The 14217-nt window shown below is 37.3% G+C and overlaps 1 protein-coding gene and 1 long non-coding RNA gene across 4 annotated transcripts in view; both read left to right on the forward strand.

The window, feature by feature from the left end:
• The window catches only part of ARMC1 (armadillo repeat containing 1), a 34020-nt gene extending 20973 nt beyond the window's left edge, over positions 1-13047 (forward strand). For all 3 annotated transcript variants that reach the window (XM_072852418.1, XM_072852416.1, XM_072852417.1), the window contains exons 4-7: positions 7073-7262; positions 9995-10111; positions 10194-10268; positions 10829-13047. In XM_072852418.1, the coding sequence (XP_072708519.1) occupies positions 7073-7262; positions 9995-10111; positions 10194-10268; positions 10829-11020 (574 nt within the window). In that variant the 3' untranslated portion in view covers positions 11021-13047. The remainder of the gene's footprint in view (positions 1-7072; positions 7263-9994; positions 10112-10193; positions 10269-10828) is intronic.
• LOC140647611 (uncharacterized) lies at positions 1339-4927 on the forward strand. The gene is made up of 3 exons (XR_012040867.1): positions 1339-1627; positions 2175-2651; positions 3675-4927. It is a non-coding gene; the product is annotated as an uncharacterized lncRNA (long non-coding RNA).
• Positions 13048-14217: the final 1170 nt, after the last annotated feature.

Raw genomic sequence — 14217 nt, forward strand, 5'->3', positions numbered from 1 at the left:
TGAGCCATACAATGCATGTCCACCTGTTCTGATTGGCTGTAACACAGCTTCTCCCCATTGAGCTGTAAGGCTGTATGCCATGCCCCCTCCCTTATGGGGCCATGCATACTGAAAATATATATAGTACAGACACTCTGTATGTAAAAGTGTCTATTACATGTGTATGGGTGGTGTACTGCAAATGTACTGTTCTTGTATATCATTTTCCTTGCTTGGATCTTACCAGAGTTTTGGGCAGTTGTCTGTTCTGTGATAGAAAGAATCTACCTCTAGCTGCCCTCTTCTCACAGAGGTTTCTCAGCCTTGTGCAGGGAATGAGCTGTGGCTCTTCTCCATGGATGCTGAAGTGTAAAGCAATGCTCCCTTCTAAAGCTAGAAGTTGAGAATGGTCTGTCTGTCTTTGGATCTCTTATTCCTGAGCAACCCTGGGGAGAAAGGTCCATTGGTACAAGGCTGAAATTGGTCCCTAGATTACAAATTGAGTACTCTTGAACTACATCAGATTTGTTTGAGAGAGAGTAAAAATACAAACTCCTGAGTGAGCTTATATACATTGACATTTTGATCTATGTTGTGAAAAGACTTGAGATATTTCTTTGGTGTTCCTGTGTGATCCCATTTTTGGCTCTGTACTACATTTACTGAATACAATTCTTGTGCTAAGTAAAATCACAAAAAAAATGCTATAGATTGAGGGCGAAGACTTGGATCAGTGTTTTCCTAAAATCAATGTCATGTTTGAACCAGTAAACTATTGGATTTTTAAGTTTTGTATTAAGAGTTTCTAAATTGTTATTATAAGGTGTAATAAGCTCAATGACTTTTCCTTGATGACTATGGCTAGTAAGATCATGCTATAAGCTAAGGTGAAAACATTTTAAATACCAGTTGGCAAACTGTTCAATGACTTTGAGAACGAAGCCTCCCCTTTTCCATCTAGCCTTGCCTCTAGTTCATGATGCCTTAAGATAAAACAATTTAGGACTGAGCACTGAACTGTAAGTCTAAATATGGGAGCAGGAAATTTCTGAAATCAAAATAAAATTAGCTGCTTATATTTCAGTCTTTGTAAATTATTAGGTGCATTAGAGTTATGTAAGCTGTCATGCAAAACTCTTTGGCAAACAATACATAAGGAACATATTTGGCAGGAAAATTAAATACATTTTTGCTTTACTTACATAAAAGCCTAACTTCTAAAATACTCTTAATCTGAAAAAAAGATATCCACAAGTAGATAAAAATGGATATGCTCCATGTACATTGCTGTTTGAATTTACCTAATGACTTCTCGATTTCTAATATGTGTTCACAGACTCACAGAATGATTGAGGTTGGAAAGGACCTCTGGAGGTCATCTGGTCCAAGCCCTCTACTCAGGCAGGGTCGCCTAAATCACATTGCCCAGGACCATGGCCAGATGTCTTTTGAATATCTCCAAGGATGGAGACTCCACAGCTTCTCTGGGCAACCTGTGCCAGTGCTCGGTCACCCTCACAGTGGAAAAAGTGTTTCCTGATGTTCAGAGGGAACCTCCTGTGTTTCAGTTTGTGCCATTGCCTCTGGTCCTGGCACTGGGCACCACTGAAAAGAGCCTGGCCCTGTCCTCTTTGCACCCTCCCTTCAGGTATTTATATACATTGATGAGATCCCCCTGAGCTTTCTCATCTTCAGGCTGAGCAGTCCCAGCTCTCTCAGCCTTTCCTCATCAGCCCCTTAATCATCTTCCTGACCCTTTGTTGGACTCTCTCTAGCATGTCCCTCTCTCTCATGTACTGGGGAGCCCAGACCTGGACACAGCACTCCAGGTGTGGCCTCACCAGTGCTGAGTAGAGGGGCAGGATCACCTCCCTCAGACCTGCTGGCAATGCTCCTCCTAATGCAGTCCAGGATACCATTAGCCTTCTTTGCTGCAAGGGCACCTTGCTGGCTCATGTTCAACCTAGTGTCCACCAGGACCCCCAGGTCCTTCTCTGCCAAGCTGCTTTCCAGCTGGTCAGCCCCCAGCTGGTGCCTTGGGGTGTTCCTCCCCAGGGGCAGGGCTTTGCACTTCCCCTTGTTGAACTTCATGAGGTTCCTGTCAGCCCATTTCTCCAGCCTGTAGAGGTCCCTCTGGATGGCAGCACAACCCTCTGGCATATCAGCCGCTCCTTCTTGGTTTATGTCATCTGCAGATTTGCTGAGGGTCCACTCTGCCCCATCATCCAGATCGTTAATGAAGATATCGAACAGGATTGGACCCAGTATTGACCCATGGGGTACATCACTAGATACTGGCCTCCAGCTAGATTTCCTGGCCCTGGACACCACCTTCTGGGCCTGGCCATCCAGCCAGTTTTCAGTCCACCTCGCTATCTGCTCACCCAGTCCATACTTCATCGGCTTCTCTATAAGGATTGTATAGGAGACAATGTCAAAAGACAATATCAACTGCTCTCCCCTCATCTGCAAAGCCAGTCATTTCATTGTAGAAAGCGATCAGGGTGGTCACGCATGACTTCCTCTTTGTGAATCCATTCTCACTACTCCTGGTCACCTTCTTGTCCTTCATGTGCCTGGAGGCACATGGTTTCCAGATTTGTTCCATCGCCTTCCCAGGGGTCGAGGTGATTGTTCAAAGATTATCAAGAGCCTTGAAATTTCATGAATGGGTAATTAACTTTGTCTTATTGTGGGTAGTGGGCAAACTGAGCAAGTACAACCAAAAGCAGCATCACTGTAGAAATGAGACTTTTGAAATTAAATGACACAAATCTCCTTTTGGTAGAATCTGGGATGTAATTGAACCTCTGTCAAAGAAAGATACCCTCTTGAATTTGAAAACCTCCTGTCTCTAGGTTATAAACTCAGTAGAAGCACTCTAATGAAATGCCGTTATAGTATGTTTGTTATCTGTTTGGCTAACGTGTCTTTAGAGCACAATGTATACCACTAAGGAAATGCATGTAATAGTTTCTGTGCTTGTGCACAGGGTCTGCTGTACTTCGAGCAGGGTTATGGTTGGATCTGTTTCCTCTGATATAGGAGTGTGTATGTAATGTACACACATGTATATGTACATGTATGTTTATTTTAAAATATATACATAAAATATTATAGCTTTTTAAAAGGATAAGGTATAGTCTTTTACACATGCACACACACATACGTGTATATATATAAAACCACACCCCATATATATATATATTTATAAATGTATTTATATCTTGTCTTTCTCCAAAAGGGGAAAATCCACTATATTAGTCTTTCTCAGCCTTTGTGCTTTTTCTAAAGGAAGAAACATAGCTTTCTATGTTACCTTTACATCAGATGCAGCTATGCTAGGAAGATTGTCAGGGCCCTTCTGTTATCATTTATGATGCTGTGTGTATACTTAAGTCACATGCTGGTTGTATAGCCATAATGCTATATGCTGCTTACACATTCTTTCCAAGCATACATACTAAACCCACATTACATACGCCTTTGGTGTTGTAGCCAGTAATTTTCGTGTCCTTTAAGTTTAGCTAAAACTTTAAAAAATGTCTTGTTAGTCTGATAAAACCTCTGCAGCACTTGGACCATGTTTGCAAAGTTATTTTTAACTGTGAAGAAAATAAGAACTATTTCTTGTGCTGTGTCTGTCAGAAGAGGATACATGTCACTGGGATTCTGTGTTCATCTTACTTCTACAGCCAGCCTTGGGCGAACGTAATGGAAGGACAGGCAACAACCTAGGATGACAGGAATTCAAGAAGACAGTGAAAATTAAAGGTTTGGGTTTCTGACAGGCTTCTTCTGAATCTTGCTGAAGTAATGTAAGATGTTACCACTTCTGAAAGAGATGGTAACTAACTCTTACCAACTGTTACTCTGTTCTAAGTAGAGACTACCATTTCCCTAGCAGGGTAGCAGAACACTAGCCATAGAATTGTAGAACAGCCCAGGTTGGAAGGGACCTCGAAAGATCATCTGGTCCAACCTTTCCTGGGAAAGGGAACCTAATGAGCCTGTCTAGCACCCTGTCCAATTGCATCTTGAAAACCTCCAGCAATGGGGACTCTGCCACGTTCCTGGGGAGGTTGTTCCAGTGACTGATTGTTCTCAAACAATCTCTTAACTGCATAGCGACTTTATACTATGTACCTGCACCTTCAGTGGTGAATAAAGTGCTGTACTAGAGTGTGAATGGGGGTGGTGGAAAGATGATCAAGAATTCCCTTCTGCTGCTCTGATGGTGCTGGGAGGGCCTGTGTCAGTACCATCAGAACCCTCTTCTCTTAAGGTTGCAATTTTTTCTAATTTCAGGCAACAAAACCACAGCCCATGTGTTATCCTTATTTTTCAAAAAACTTCCACTATTCTACTATGTTTTAATTTTACATGTAGTTTCATTGTATTTATCTTTTTGTTACCAATATAGTGTATAAAGAAACAGTCAGCATTGAATGTCACCTTGGTTTTACAACAGAGAGGGTTTATTATACTTACTTTCAGATAGATTTTTTTTTTTCCTTAAAGATCATAGAATCATCATAGAATAGTTTGGGTTGGAAGGGACCTTTAAAGGTCTTCCAGTGCAACCCGCCTGTAACAAGCAGGGACATCTTCAACTAGATCAGGTTGCTCAGAGCCCCGTCCAACCTGACCTTGAATGTTTCCAGGGATGGGGCATCTACCACCTCTCTGGGCAACCTGTTCCAGTGTTTCACCACCCTCAGCGTAAAAAAATTCTTCCTTGTATCTAGTTTGATATTAAGATATTAAGGTTTCTATTCTTTTTATAGCTGTTGTATAAATTACTTTAATGAAAGAATAACAGGTTGATGCACTCTTGTATTCACTCATTTTACCAGTACACTGAAAATTGTAGAAGGCATTGCATGGAATTCTGTGTATCTTTGTTTTAACTGAGTTGCTGAAAGTGTAATATTGAATTACTGCAGAATAAAACTGGCTTATACCTTTATTGGGGATTGTTTTGCAATCTGATATTCTGATGTGACATCCGTTGTTCTTGCCCTTGTAGTGTAGTGTCTGAGTTGCATGCTACTTCTTATTACACACTCAGTTGCTTATTTTGCAACAGATTCTCTTTATATGAGATTAAAATCTTGTGTTTGGGATTTTTTTTTTTTTAATGTAAGAGGGGTAACTATAGTTATCATCTGTAACTTAGTGGTAGATAGTAGTAATCCTCTATTTGGAAAAATACAGGGAATTATCTGAGTAGCTTGTTTAAGTGTGTGTGCATAAGCATAACATTTACCTGTATAGGCTTGTTTTAGGAATATCTTGGAATACGTATCAAATAAGAGCAGATTTAAATTTGTGTTTTCAAATCAACAGGTTGTTTCAATAGTACAGTTTATCTTAGGTCATTAGTTTTCCAAGAACTATGCCAACTATAATGTTGGGAGCACAAAACATACGAAGATCACTGTTGATTTTTTCCTTTTAGGCACTTGCCTATTTTATATTTGCTGATATATTGATAACTTTAAATTATCTTTCTTTTGTGTATGTATGTGTATATACAAGCATATATATATATTATGGCTAATATTAAGTATATTTTATTTCTCATTTGTCTTTCTGATTTTTTTTTTAACTCTGGGATGCAATAGTACAATTGTATTCAAGCAGAAACTCTTACCAACAGCATAGTGGGTGCTGTAGGTGGGATAGTGACATTTTCAATAGTGTGCTTAGTTAACTGTATTTAAACTTACCAAAAAAAAAAAAAAGTCCTCTATTGTAAATCACTTGATATGGACAGGATTGTTGTTGTTGTTGTTGAAAGAATTTGCCAAAACTAATGGGTGGGTAAATTTCTTAGTATCTTGATAAGATGTCACTTTTGCACAAGCTAATTTATTACTACCTTAAGACATCAGCTTGCATGGCTTTATCATCTATTCTATTACTTTAATAAATTATGGAAGGTTGAAGTTGAAATCTTTGTGAGTTCCCAGCTCTTGTTTCTGTGAATTAACATAAGTGTTTTTTTCACTGTAAGAAAGCAGAACATAAGCATGTATTTAAAATTGAATATATGTTCAAGAACTCACGTTTTCCTCTCCAAACGGATGCTGTTCAAAACAAGGTGCAGAGAATTTAAAAAAAAAAAAAAAAAAGCTAGCTGAGACCCCCACAAGTTGAGAACTCCTAACATGCTTGCTTCAGTGTTCTTTCTTGTCCGTATGGTAGGATGGAAAACATGTTTAATGTATGGTAATTAAGGAAGTCAAATGGAAGAAAAAAAAAATCTAAAGGTACTTGTTACTTACTTACTGCTTGCTAAACAAAGCAGCAAAGCTGTCATTCATCATTTTAAGATTAATTGCAAGTTGATGCAGTAATAATTTTGTTTCTGCACATATCTTTAAATCACTGGCATAATTAAAAGAGGGCTGAATTTGGACAACAGATTTATATTATACCTTATTAAAATTAATTGTAATTAATCATAAGAAATTAATATATGTTCGGTCCATTATCTACTTTTTTTTAATCTAAAAAAATGCTATCATATAGTTCATACCATAAATTTTAGTCTAATCAGAAATAACCTTTGAATTCTTGAAGAAAATCTGGGATTCTGCTTTGCTGTTGATACTCAGTAACTTTGGAGAAGAAAACATTTGGAAAGATTACAGTTCTACAGATAAATTATTTTTATTATGTAACAAGGGAAGTGGGAAATGAAACATATTACAAGGCAGTTGGAGATCATTTGTTTAAAAAAAAAGTTCAACACAAACAAAGTAGCAGCAGTGTACTGAGCGTTTACTGCCATGTTTTGTTTGAAGTTATCAAACTGATGTAAACTCTATTTGTGTTGTTTGAGAACACAGACTTGTTTACAATGATATTAGAATTAACAGATCGACATAAAAATTGGAGTATGGGAAAGGAAATAGTTTTACCTGATTTATCCTCTCCCCTTTTAAAATTTTTGTTATGTACCTACTGTATAATTGTATTTCTGTAGCACGTTGAGTATTCCAGTTGCAAGGACATAATCAGCAGCTGTTTGCAGTACTAATGTAAAACCAAATATTTACAAATCTTAATCCCTTTTTTCTTTAAGGACCACTACACCGGGAGAGACTAAACTTTTAGCTTCTGAAGTGTACGATCTCCTTCAGTCTTCCAACATGTCAGACATGGACAATGTGAATGAGATGAATTATCGTCGGCGGAAAGCACAGTTTTTCCTCGGTAGCACAAATAAGCGTGCCAAGACAGTGGTTTTGCATATAGATGGCCTTGATGATTCGGTAAGGAAACCTTCAGCAGTTATGTAAATAAGGCATGCTGCACTGAGGTGTATTTTGACCACAAAAATAATGTATTCAGGCTACTTGTGTGGCATCATCAATTGTCAGCAATTTCTGTGAATTTTATGTTGAATCACAAGATATGCAAGATAAAATCTTGCATAAATTGAGCTTACTCAGAATATCCAAAGATGTTTTAAGGCAGTTTCCTTGATGGCTTTCTAATTACTCTCAAAAAACTATTCTGTTTCCACCTCTCCTAATTTTCTTTCCTTTTTCAAGAAAGAATAGAATAAAAAAGGTACCTTCAGCAGTTTCACCTAAGGATATCCTGTGGTTGTATTGGCGTGTTAAAGTAAAAAAAAAGTTTCCTTTTAGTTATGAGAGATTTCACTGTTTTCTTTTTTTTTATTACTCTTAATTTAGAAATGCTGTATTTTCTTTGAGCTGGTTTTGCGACATCTTTCCATTGTCTGTGAGATCTTTTTCTACTGTAGTGACCAGAATGGCATTTGAGTTAATGAGGTCTCACTGAGTCTTTATGTAATGTCAGAATAACTTCTACGGATTTATCTACCATACCCCTGTAGATAACACCCCAGGGCCATGTTTGCCTTTTTACGGCTGCCAAACAGCATGTAGACTGTTTAAGCATGTTATCCACAAGTGCCCTCCGGACTCTGTATCTTCAGTTTTGTACCCATTTTAAATGATCAAACCTGATCCTTTGCTTTGTTGCTTTACATTTTGCCAAGTAAGCGTGTCCACAGGCCCAGTTTATCAACAGCATACCCGTCGTACTGTTTTCATAAGACCATAGTTAATTCCTTTAGAAATAACATGCTGCTCTAGCTCACTTTATACAAAGTAAATATTTTTTACAGTTTTGTCCTTCCAGCACTTGCTCTGTCTAGAAAGGCAGTGCTTTGTCAACACCATTGGCTTTTGTACTCTGAAGGTTTTTTTAATTCAGTCCAATCGGTTGTCTCCTGTTAAGTTTGTTTTGGTTTTAAGCTTGTAGTTGATTTTTTGTTCACAGGTATCTCCAAGCAAGAAATTTAATCCACTTCTACTTTGTCAGTTTAGATACTCTGGCTATATAGTTGATTCTCTCTTAAAAGTGTTTCTTTGTCGTCTTCGACAAATGGAACTTAGTGAGATTTGTGGAGTTTTTCTCTTAGATGCTGAGGGAAAGATGTTCTGAAAAAGTGTAGGATATTTAGATATTCAGCTCCAGAGAGCAAAACTGCAGGCTTCTGTTGTTGCCTAGAGGACACCAGCGTGTTTTCTTAGCTCATTGTTGAAGAAAAGAAAAATCTGACTGTGCACTGGCTGGAGATGGCTAGTGTACATAGCTCTGTATTTCATCAGGTGATTAAAGAAATGTTAGTGCCCATCCAGCAGTTAAACATCCCTATAACGCTGTTTTAAATGTCAGGATAAGTTGGGACTGGGAGAATGATGAAGGACGTGAACAACAAAAGCAGCTTAGTTTCATTCAACAGTTTATTCCCGACTTAACTAGCAAAGAATATTAGGTGGCACAAGTAAACGCAGGGCTGTAAATACTGTGTTCTTGGTTTAACTGTATTTTGTCATTTAGATTTGAAACAAGAAGCTGCTGTTAGGAATGATTGCAAATCCTACAAATGCTTGTGGATTTTAAAACCTCAAATATGAGATATTAATTATTTCAGAAAGGGAGGGGAAGGGGCGGTTGTTGTTTAGTGTGGAGTCAGATGTTTTTATTTTAAGATCTAATTATCAAATTTGATTATAAGTTTAAAAAAAAAAAGAAAAAATGAAGCAGTACAGTAGAGTAGTATTTGTTACGGTAGTAGTATTTATTACGGCCCAAGTACTGACCAGTAATTGATAACTAATGTAAATACACTTTGAAATAGCTTATTATTTAAAACCTTGCAGAAGCTTGCAGTAAAAGTTAAATACATCATTATTTTCAACTTGAGTAAGGTTGTCAGTTTCTTTCTGGTGCTGTGTTATCTTTTATTTTTTGCCCTTCTGTGCTAGCAGTCTCTCCAAGTATGTTTTAATCCTTTTTGTGACAACCATCTTGTGCAAATATTAAAAGGAAAAAAGATTAATAGAACATTCTAAGATAATGTAGAACAGATGCAACTGATACAGGTCAATGTAATGTTACAGCACAGTAGGCGATGTCACTTGCTTTAAACATAACATTCCATGGGTTATCAACCAAATATTTTCCCTTTGAAATAAGAATTAAGCTTATGTTGTGCAGTGATGTCCGTGAGCTGCCACAGATGAAGCAGCTGAAAGATACAACAGCTGCTTTGATGCATTCAGTCAGTATGGAGGCAAGGTGTCTGATAAATAGCAACTTAAACACTAACTACTCATCAATGAGCACTTCAGTCAATCAGAACTTAACCAGAGGGGACTGTTTAGCTGATCATACGGAGAAAAACATTCTTTGCTTTTCAGCACTTTTCTCTAATTATTTACAGTTGATTCCATCCTTCTCTAAAGTGTAAGCAATTTTTTTCTTTTCCTTTTTTTTTTATTGGTGGCAAGAGAGTCTAATATTTGTGCACTAAAATGTAAGTCTTAGTTTTTCTTTTACAAAAGTGCTGTCAAGTAACCACCTGCCCTCAGACATACAGGAATTCCTTAAGAATTAATTGTTAGCATTTGCACATGGTGTATTATGCAGGTACTTTAGTTGTGGGTTTTTTGTTTGTTTTTTTTAGTCTCGAAGGAATCTTTGTGAAGAAGCCTTGCTGAAAATTAAAGGTGTTATTAGTTTTACCTTTCAAATGGCTGTTCAAAGGTGCGTGGTACGAATTCGCTCAGACTTAAAAGCAGAGGTAAGTGCTCAATAACCCTCCAGATCCTCACGTTATTGCATTCTGTCACACTAAGCTCTTGGTTTTTTCTGTGTACTTGTAGGCATTGGCAACGGCAATAGCATCAACCAAAGTTATGAAGGCACAGCAAGTTGTGAAAAGTGAAAGTGGTGAGGAGGTAGGATATGTATCTTTCTAAATACCAATTGTTTTAGCTCAGCTGTATCTTTAATACCAGCACCTCTGTTCTCATAACATCTGATGACAGGCAAAATTTTGTAAGTGGGAGCGCTACACATACAGTACAAGGGGAATAAAGGGTATCCTATGTCAGGACATGTATCCATAGAACAGTTTTACAGAACTTACTGTTCAGAAGAAAGACGAAAATACTGTAATTGTTTCTCTCCTTAACGATGTGAAAAGGATCACAGTGAACCTTTTTTTTGGCTGCAGTTGCTGAAGCGTTTTTATTTCACAACTACAGTAAAAGGGCTATGTCTGTCTATTTGATATTTTTTCTTCCATGTTAAGCCAAAGCTTTTCTTGTGTATCTTCTAAGCATAGTAGATTCCAGATATATAGTAGGTTCCATTTATATTCTCACTGTATAGGGAGATGGGGAGAAGTCTTACAGCATGCATGCCTGTCATCCTAAATATGTATATATGTGTAACTTTCATTCATTCTTTTAAGTTACAATATTTGACATAATTTTAATCTGTTGTGTTTTATCAGATGCTGGTTCCGTTCCAAGATACGCCAGTGGAAGTAGAGCAGAATACAGATCTACCTGAATATTTACCAGAAGACGAAAGCCCTACTAAGGAACAGGACAAAGCAGTGTCTCGTGTTGGGTCACACCCAGAAGGTGCAGGAAGCTGGCTCAGCACGGCAGCAAACTTTCTATCGAGATCTTTCTACTGGTGACTTGTATTTGGTGTTAAAAGACTGTGTGAATGAACCAACAGGGGGGCCAGTTTTCCATCGGTGTGGTGAACTGCCAAGTGCAATTTGCAATAAATCATCACAAAAATTTTAGATTACGCAAATGTATGCTGCATTTTACATTTTATTGGATGTTTAGCCTGATAGGGCAGGGGTCAAAGGACAGAGGCCTCCAATCAAATTGTTCTTTCATTTGTTTTTCATGTAGATTTTATTGCTTCACTTTTTAAAAATGGGTCCACTGTTATATACCAAATGTTTATGCGTATAGAGCTTTAAGTTTGACTTCACGTGAAACACATGATAGGGAGAATCCATTTAAGTCAAGTCTCAGGGCCTCTGTGAAACAAAATTCTTAATAGCTCTAGTTGTGCATTGAATAAAATGCCCTTTTTATTTCTGCATCCCTTTGGACTAACATTATTTTGTTTAATTTTCTAGATTTTGACTCCAGAGAAAAATATAGTCTGCCTCTTTTTTTGCCTTTATTTTTGCCAACCATGTTCACAGCATGAGCATGACGTTCCCCTTTTGCTATTAAACTAGAATCACTACAGACTTGAAATTTATAACTCTTTTATGTATATTGAATTTTTTTCCAGCCTGCCCTTAACCATTGGAGTGCTTGGGATTGAATAAACACAAATATGTATACATACATTGTACAGTAAATAAACTAGAACATATTTGTAATGATGGGTGTGACTGACTGATGTATATAACTAATAAATACCACTGACTGCTGTTTAGGCTAGCTGGGAAGACTGTAGCAAAAAAACCTGTGGTCTAACGTACTGATGACCCATTGCAGCTCTGTCTGCAGAGCATACAGGGATGTAGACTGTATTTGGTTAAGAAATGGTGTTCACTGTTAGCAAATATTTAATGGTAACTGAAACTTTAAACTTGAAGAATAAAGCAGAACTGAATGCCTATTTTGCCACAGTGCCACACTCATAAATTTTGACTTTAACCCTTTTTATTTTTTTACCTAATAAATCTGATACGTAATTACTGTTCCCTCCTAATGTCTTTCATGAGATTCCCATGAAAGTACATCAGCCTGGATAGGCTTGAAAACATATGCAAACAATTGGCTTTACCTTGTTACTTACAGACAGTATAGGTTTAAAGATGTCTTGGTAATTTCTGTGACCAGAAGTGATAGTAAAAGCAAAACTTCTGTAGGTGGAGAATAATATATATCTGAGCTGTTAGTAAATACTGTGTACCTGAGAGGATTCAATATACAGTGCTTGAAAACTGCAGTTCCACTGCTTTGTTGCACCAGAGAAATACAGCTGAGAACTTTAAATAATGTTATAAACCTCATTATACAATGCTTTTTAGTGGTAATGTATTTGCTGTAATATTAATTATATTTACCACTTGGAGACTTAGAAAAAAAATTTAATGCATCAAAGTTATTCCCCTGTGCCTATGCACAAGGAAAGAAATTCAGACTGTCATAATACTACAGAAATGCTGAGGAAATGATAATGTAAACTAATAATGCAGGTCAGAGTTCACCCACCCAAGTTAATTGTCATTCTAGGATAAAAAAGAAACAAAAGCTTGTTGGCAGACTAGATGTCTCATGTTTTTTAATATATCTAGTTTATTTTTGATTCAGGTTTACACGCACAGATTGAAAATACAGGCTTTTCAGGGCATGTATTGCTTTAAATATGTAATACTACTCATATTGCTGTCTAGAATGTTACAGTACCAAATGTGTTTGAAAGTCCTCTGTTCTATAGCCATGAATGCAGAGTTTTATTTTTCTGCATTAACATCTGTTTGCATTTGCATTACTGCACATCTATGTACTAAAAGACTACACCCTTTGGATATTAATGGTTCAATACCAGTAGGTATTACAGTTTGTGCATTTGGTCTGTAAGTGTGCTTTTATGACAGTATTGCAGCTCTTGTAGAACAGTTTAAGGCATCTGTAAGAGTTTTTGAAATATATTGTAAAATAATAAAGGATAATATAACTAAACAACATGACTGGTGCCTTTTAAAATGTATAAACAAAGGCTGATGCCTTTTTAAATGTTCTGACATTCTTTTAAGCTATTTGTGGTATTAGAAGTACATCTTTTTCATCTTTAATTTAACAGAGAGGAATGCAAATGTCCAGTCATAGTGAGACCTTTACTGCATATCACAACAGGTTTTCTGTGTACATTTAGAACATGCTTGCATTTTAAACAAAGTTTTTGTAAAAAGTAGGGAAGCAGAAGCTACTGAAGGACATTGTCTGAAATTAATTCTTAGGGGGTTTTTTGGACATCAGATTTTTTTTTAATTGATGCTGTGTAGGTGATATTTCATTAGGGAAATTAAGAAGAATCAACATTCCTGGAGAAACCTCTTATTTTGAAAAAGTAAAATTATGACTCTGTGCTGTGGTTTTGTTTGGTTGGTTGGTTTTGTTTTTTTTTTTTAATGCTTGTACTTTTTCAGAGGTCAGATTAAGGATAAGAAAACCCTTTTACTTTGAACTAAGGAGATGACCAAAAAAACTTACTGCAAAATTAGAGGCTTCCAAAAAGAAGCTCAACTGGAAGACAGAGCACCGGTATCATGTTGCGCTAGTTGCAGAGTAGTTGATTGCCAAGGGAGCCAGGACATACATCATGGTTTAAGCTCCTCAATTGTCCTAGGGTTATAGCCCTGTACAGCATAATAGAATAATCACTACCGTATTTCTTCATAATAGGAGTAAATGCTGATGGGATAGGTAGAGGCAAAATTGAGGCTCATAACTGTGCCTCTGTGAACAGCTGTCAAAGCACTGTAAGCATTCTGCAGTATTGTGAAATACAATATACTCCAGCTTTTCCACTCCACAATCACCTATGGCTTATTCCGTACGAAAATAGCTGGTGTTGCTGAGTTTTGCCATAGGCCGTGTAAGCTGATGGGGAGACTACTGTGTGGGGCTAATTCGGAAGAAAACATTGAATACCTAGGCAGATGCAAACTGGCAGGTGTGAAGTACTCCTGTAACTGCCTGCAATGTAAAATAAAATGTGGGTGTTCCTTTTTGCCTGTGAACAATGCTCCAGCTGTTAGCTAGCAGAGTTTAAAAACATACCTAATAAAAATTAGCAGCAGCATTCCTTGCTGTATTCATTTTGTGGAAGGCTGGACCGTATAGTCTTTCCAGT

This window comes from Ciconia boyciana, chromosome 2, assembly GCF_034638445.1.
Source record: "Ciconia boyciana chromosome 2, ASM3463844v1, whole genome shotgun sequence".
NCBI lineage: Eukaryota > Metazoa > Chordata > Aves > Ciconiiformes > Ciconiidae > Ciconia > Ciconia boyciana.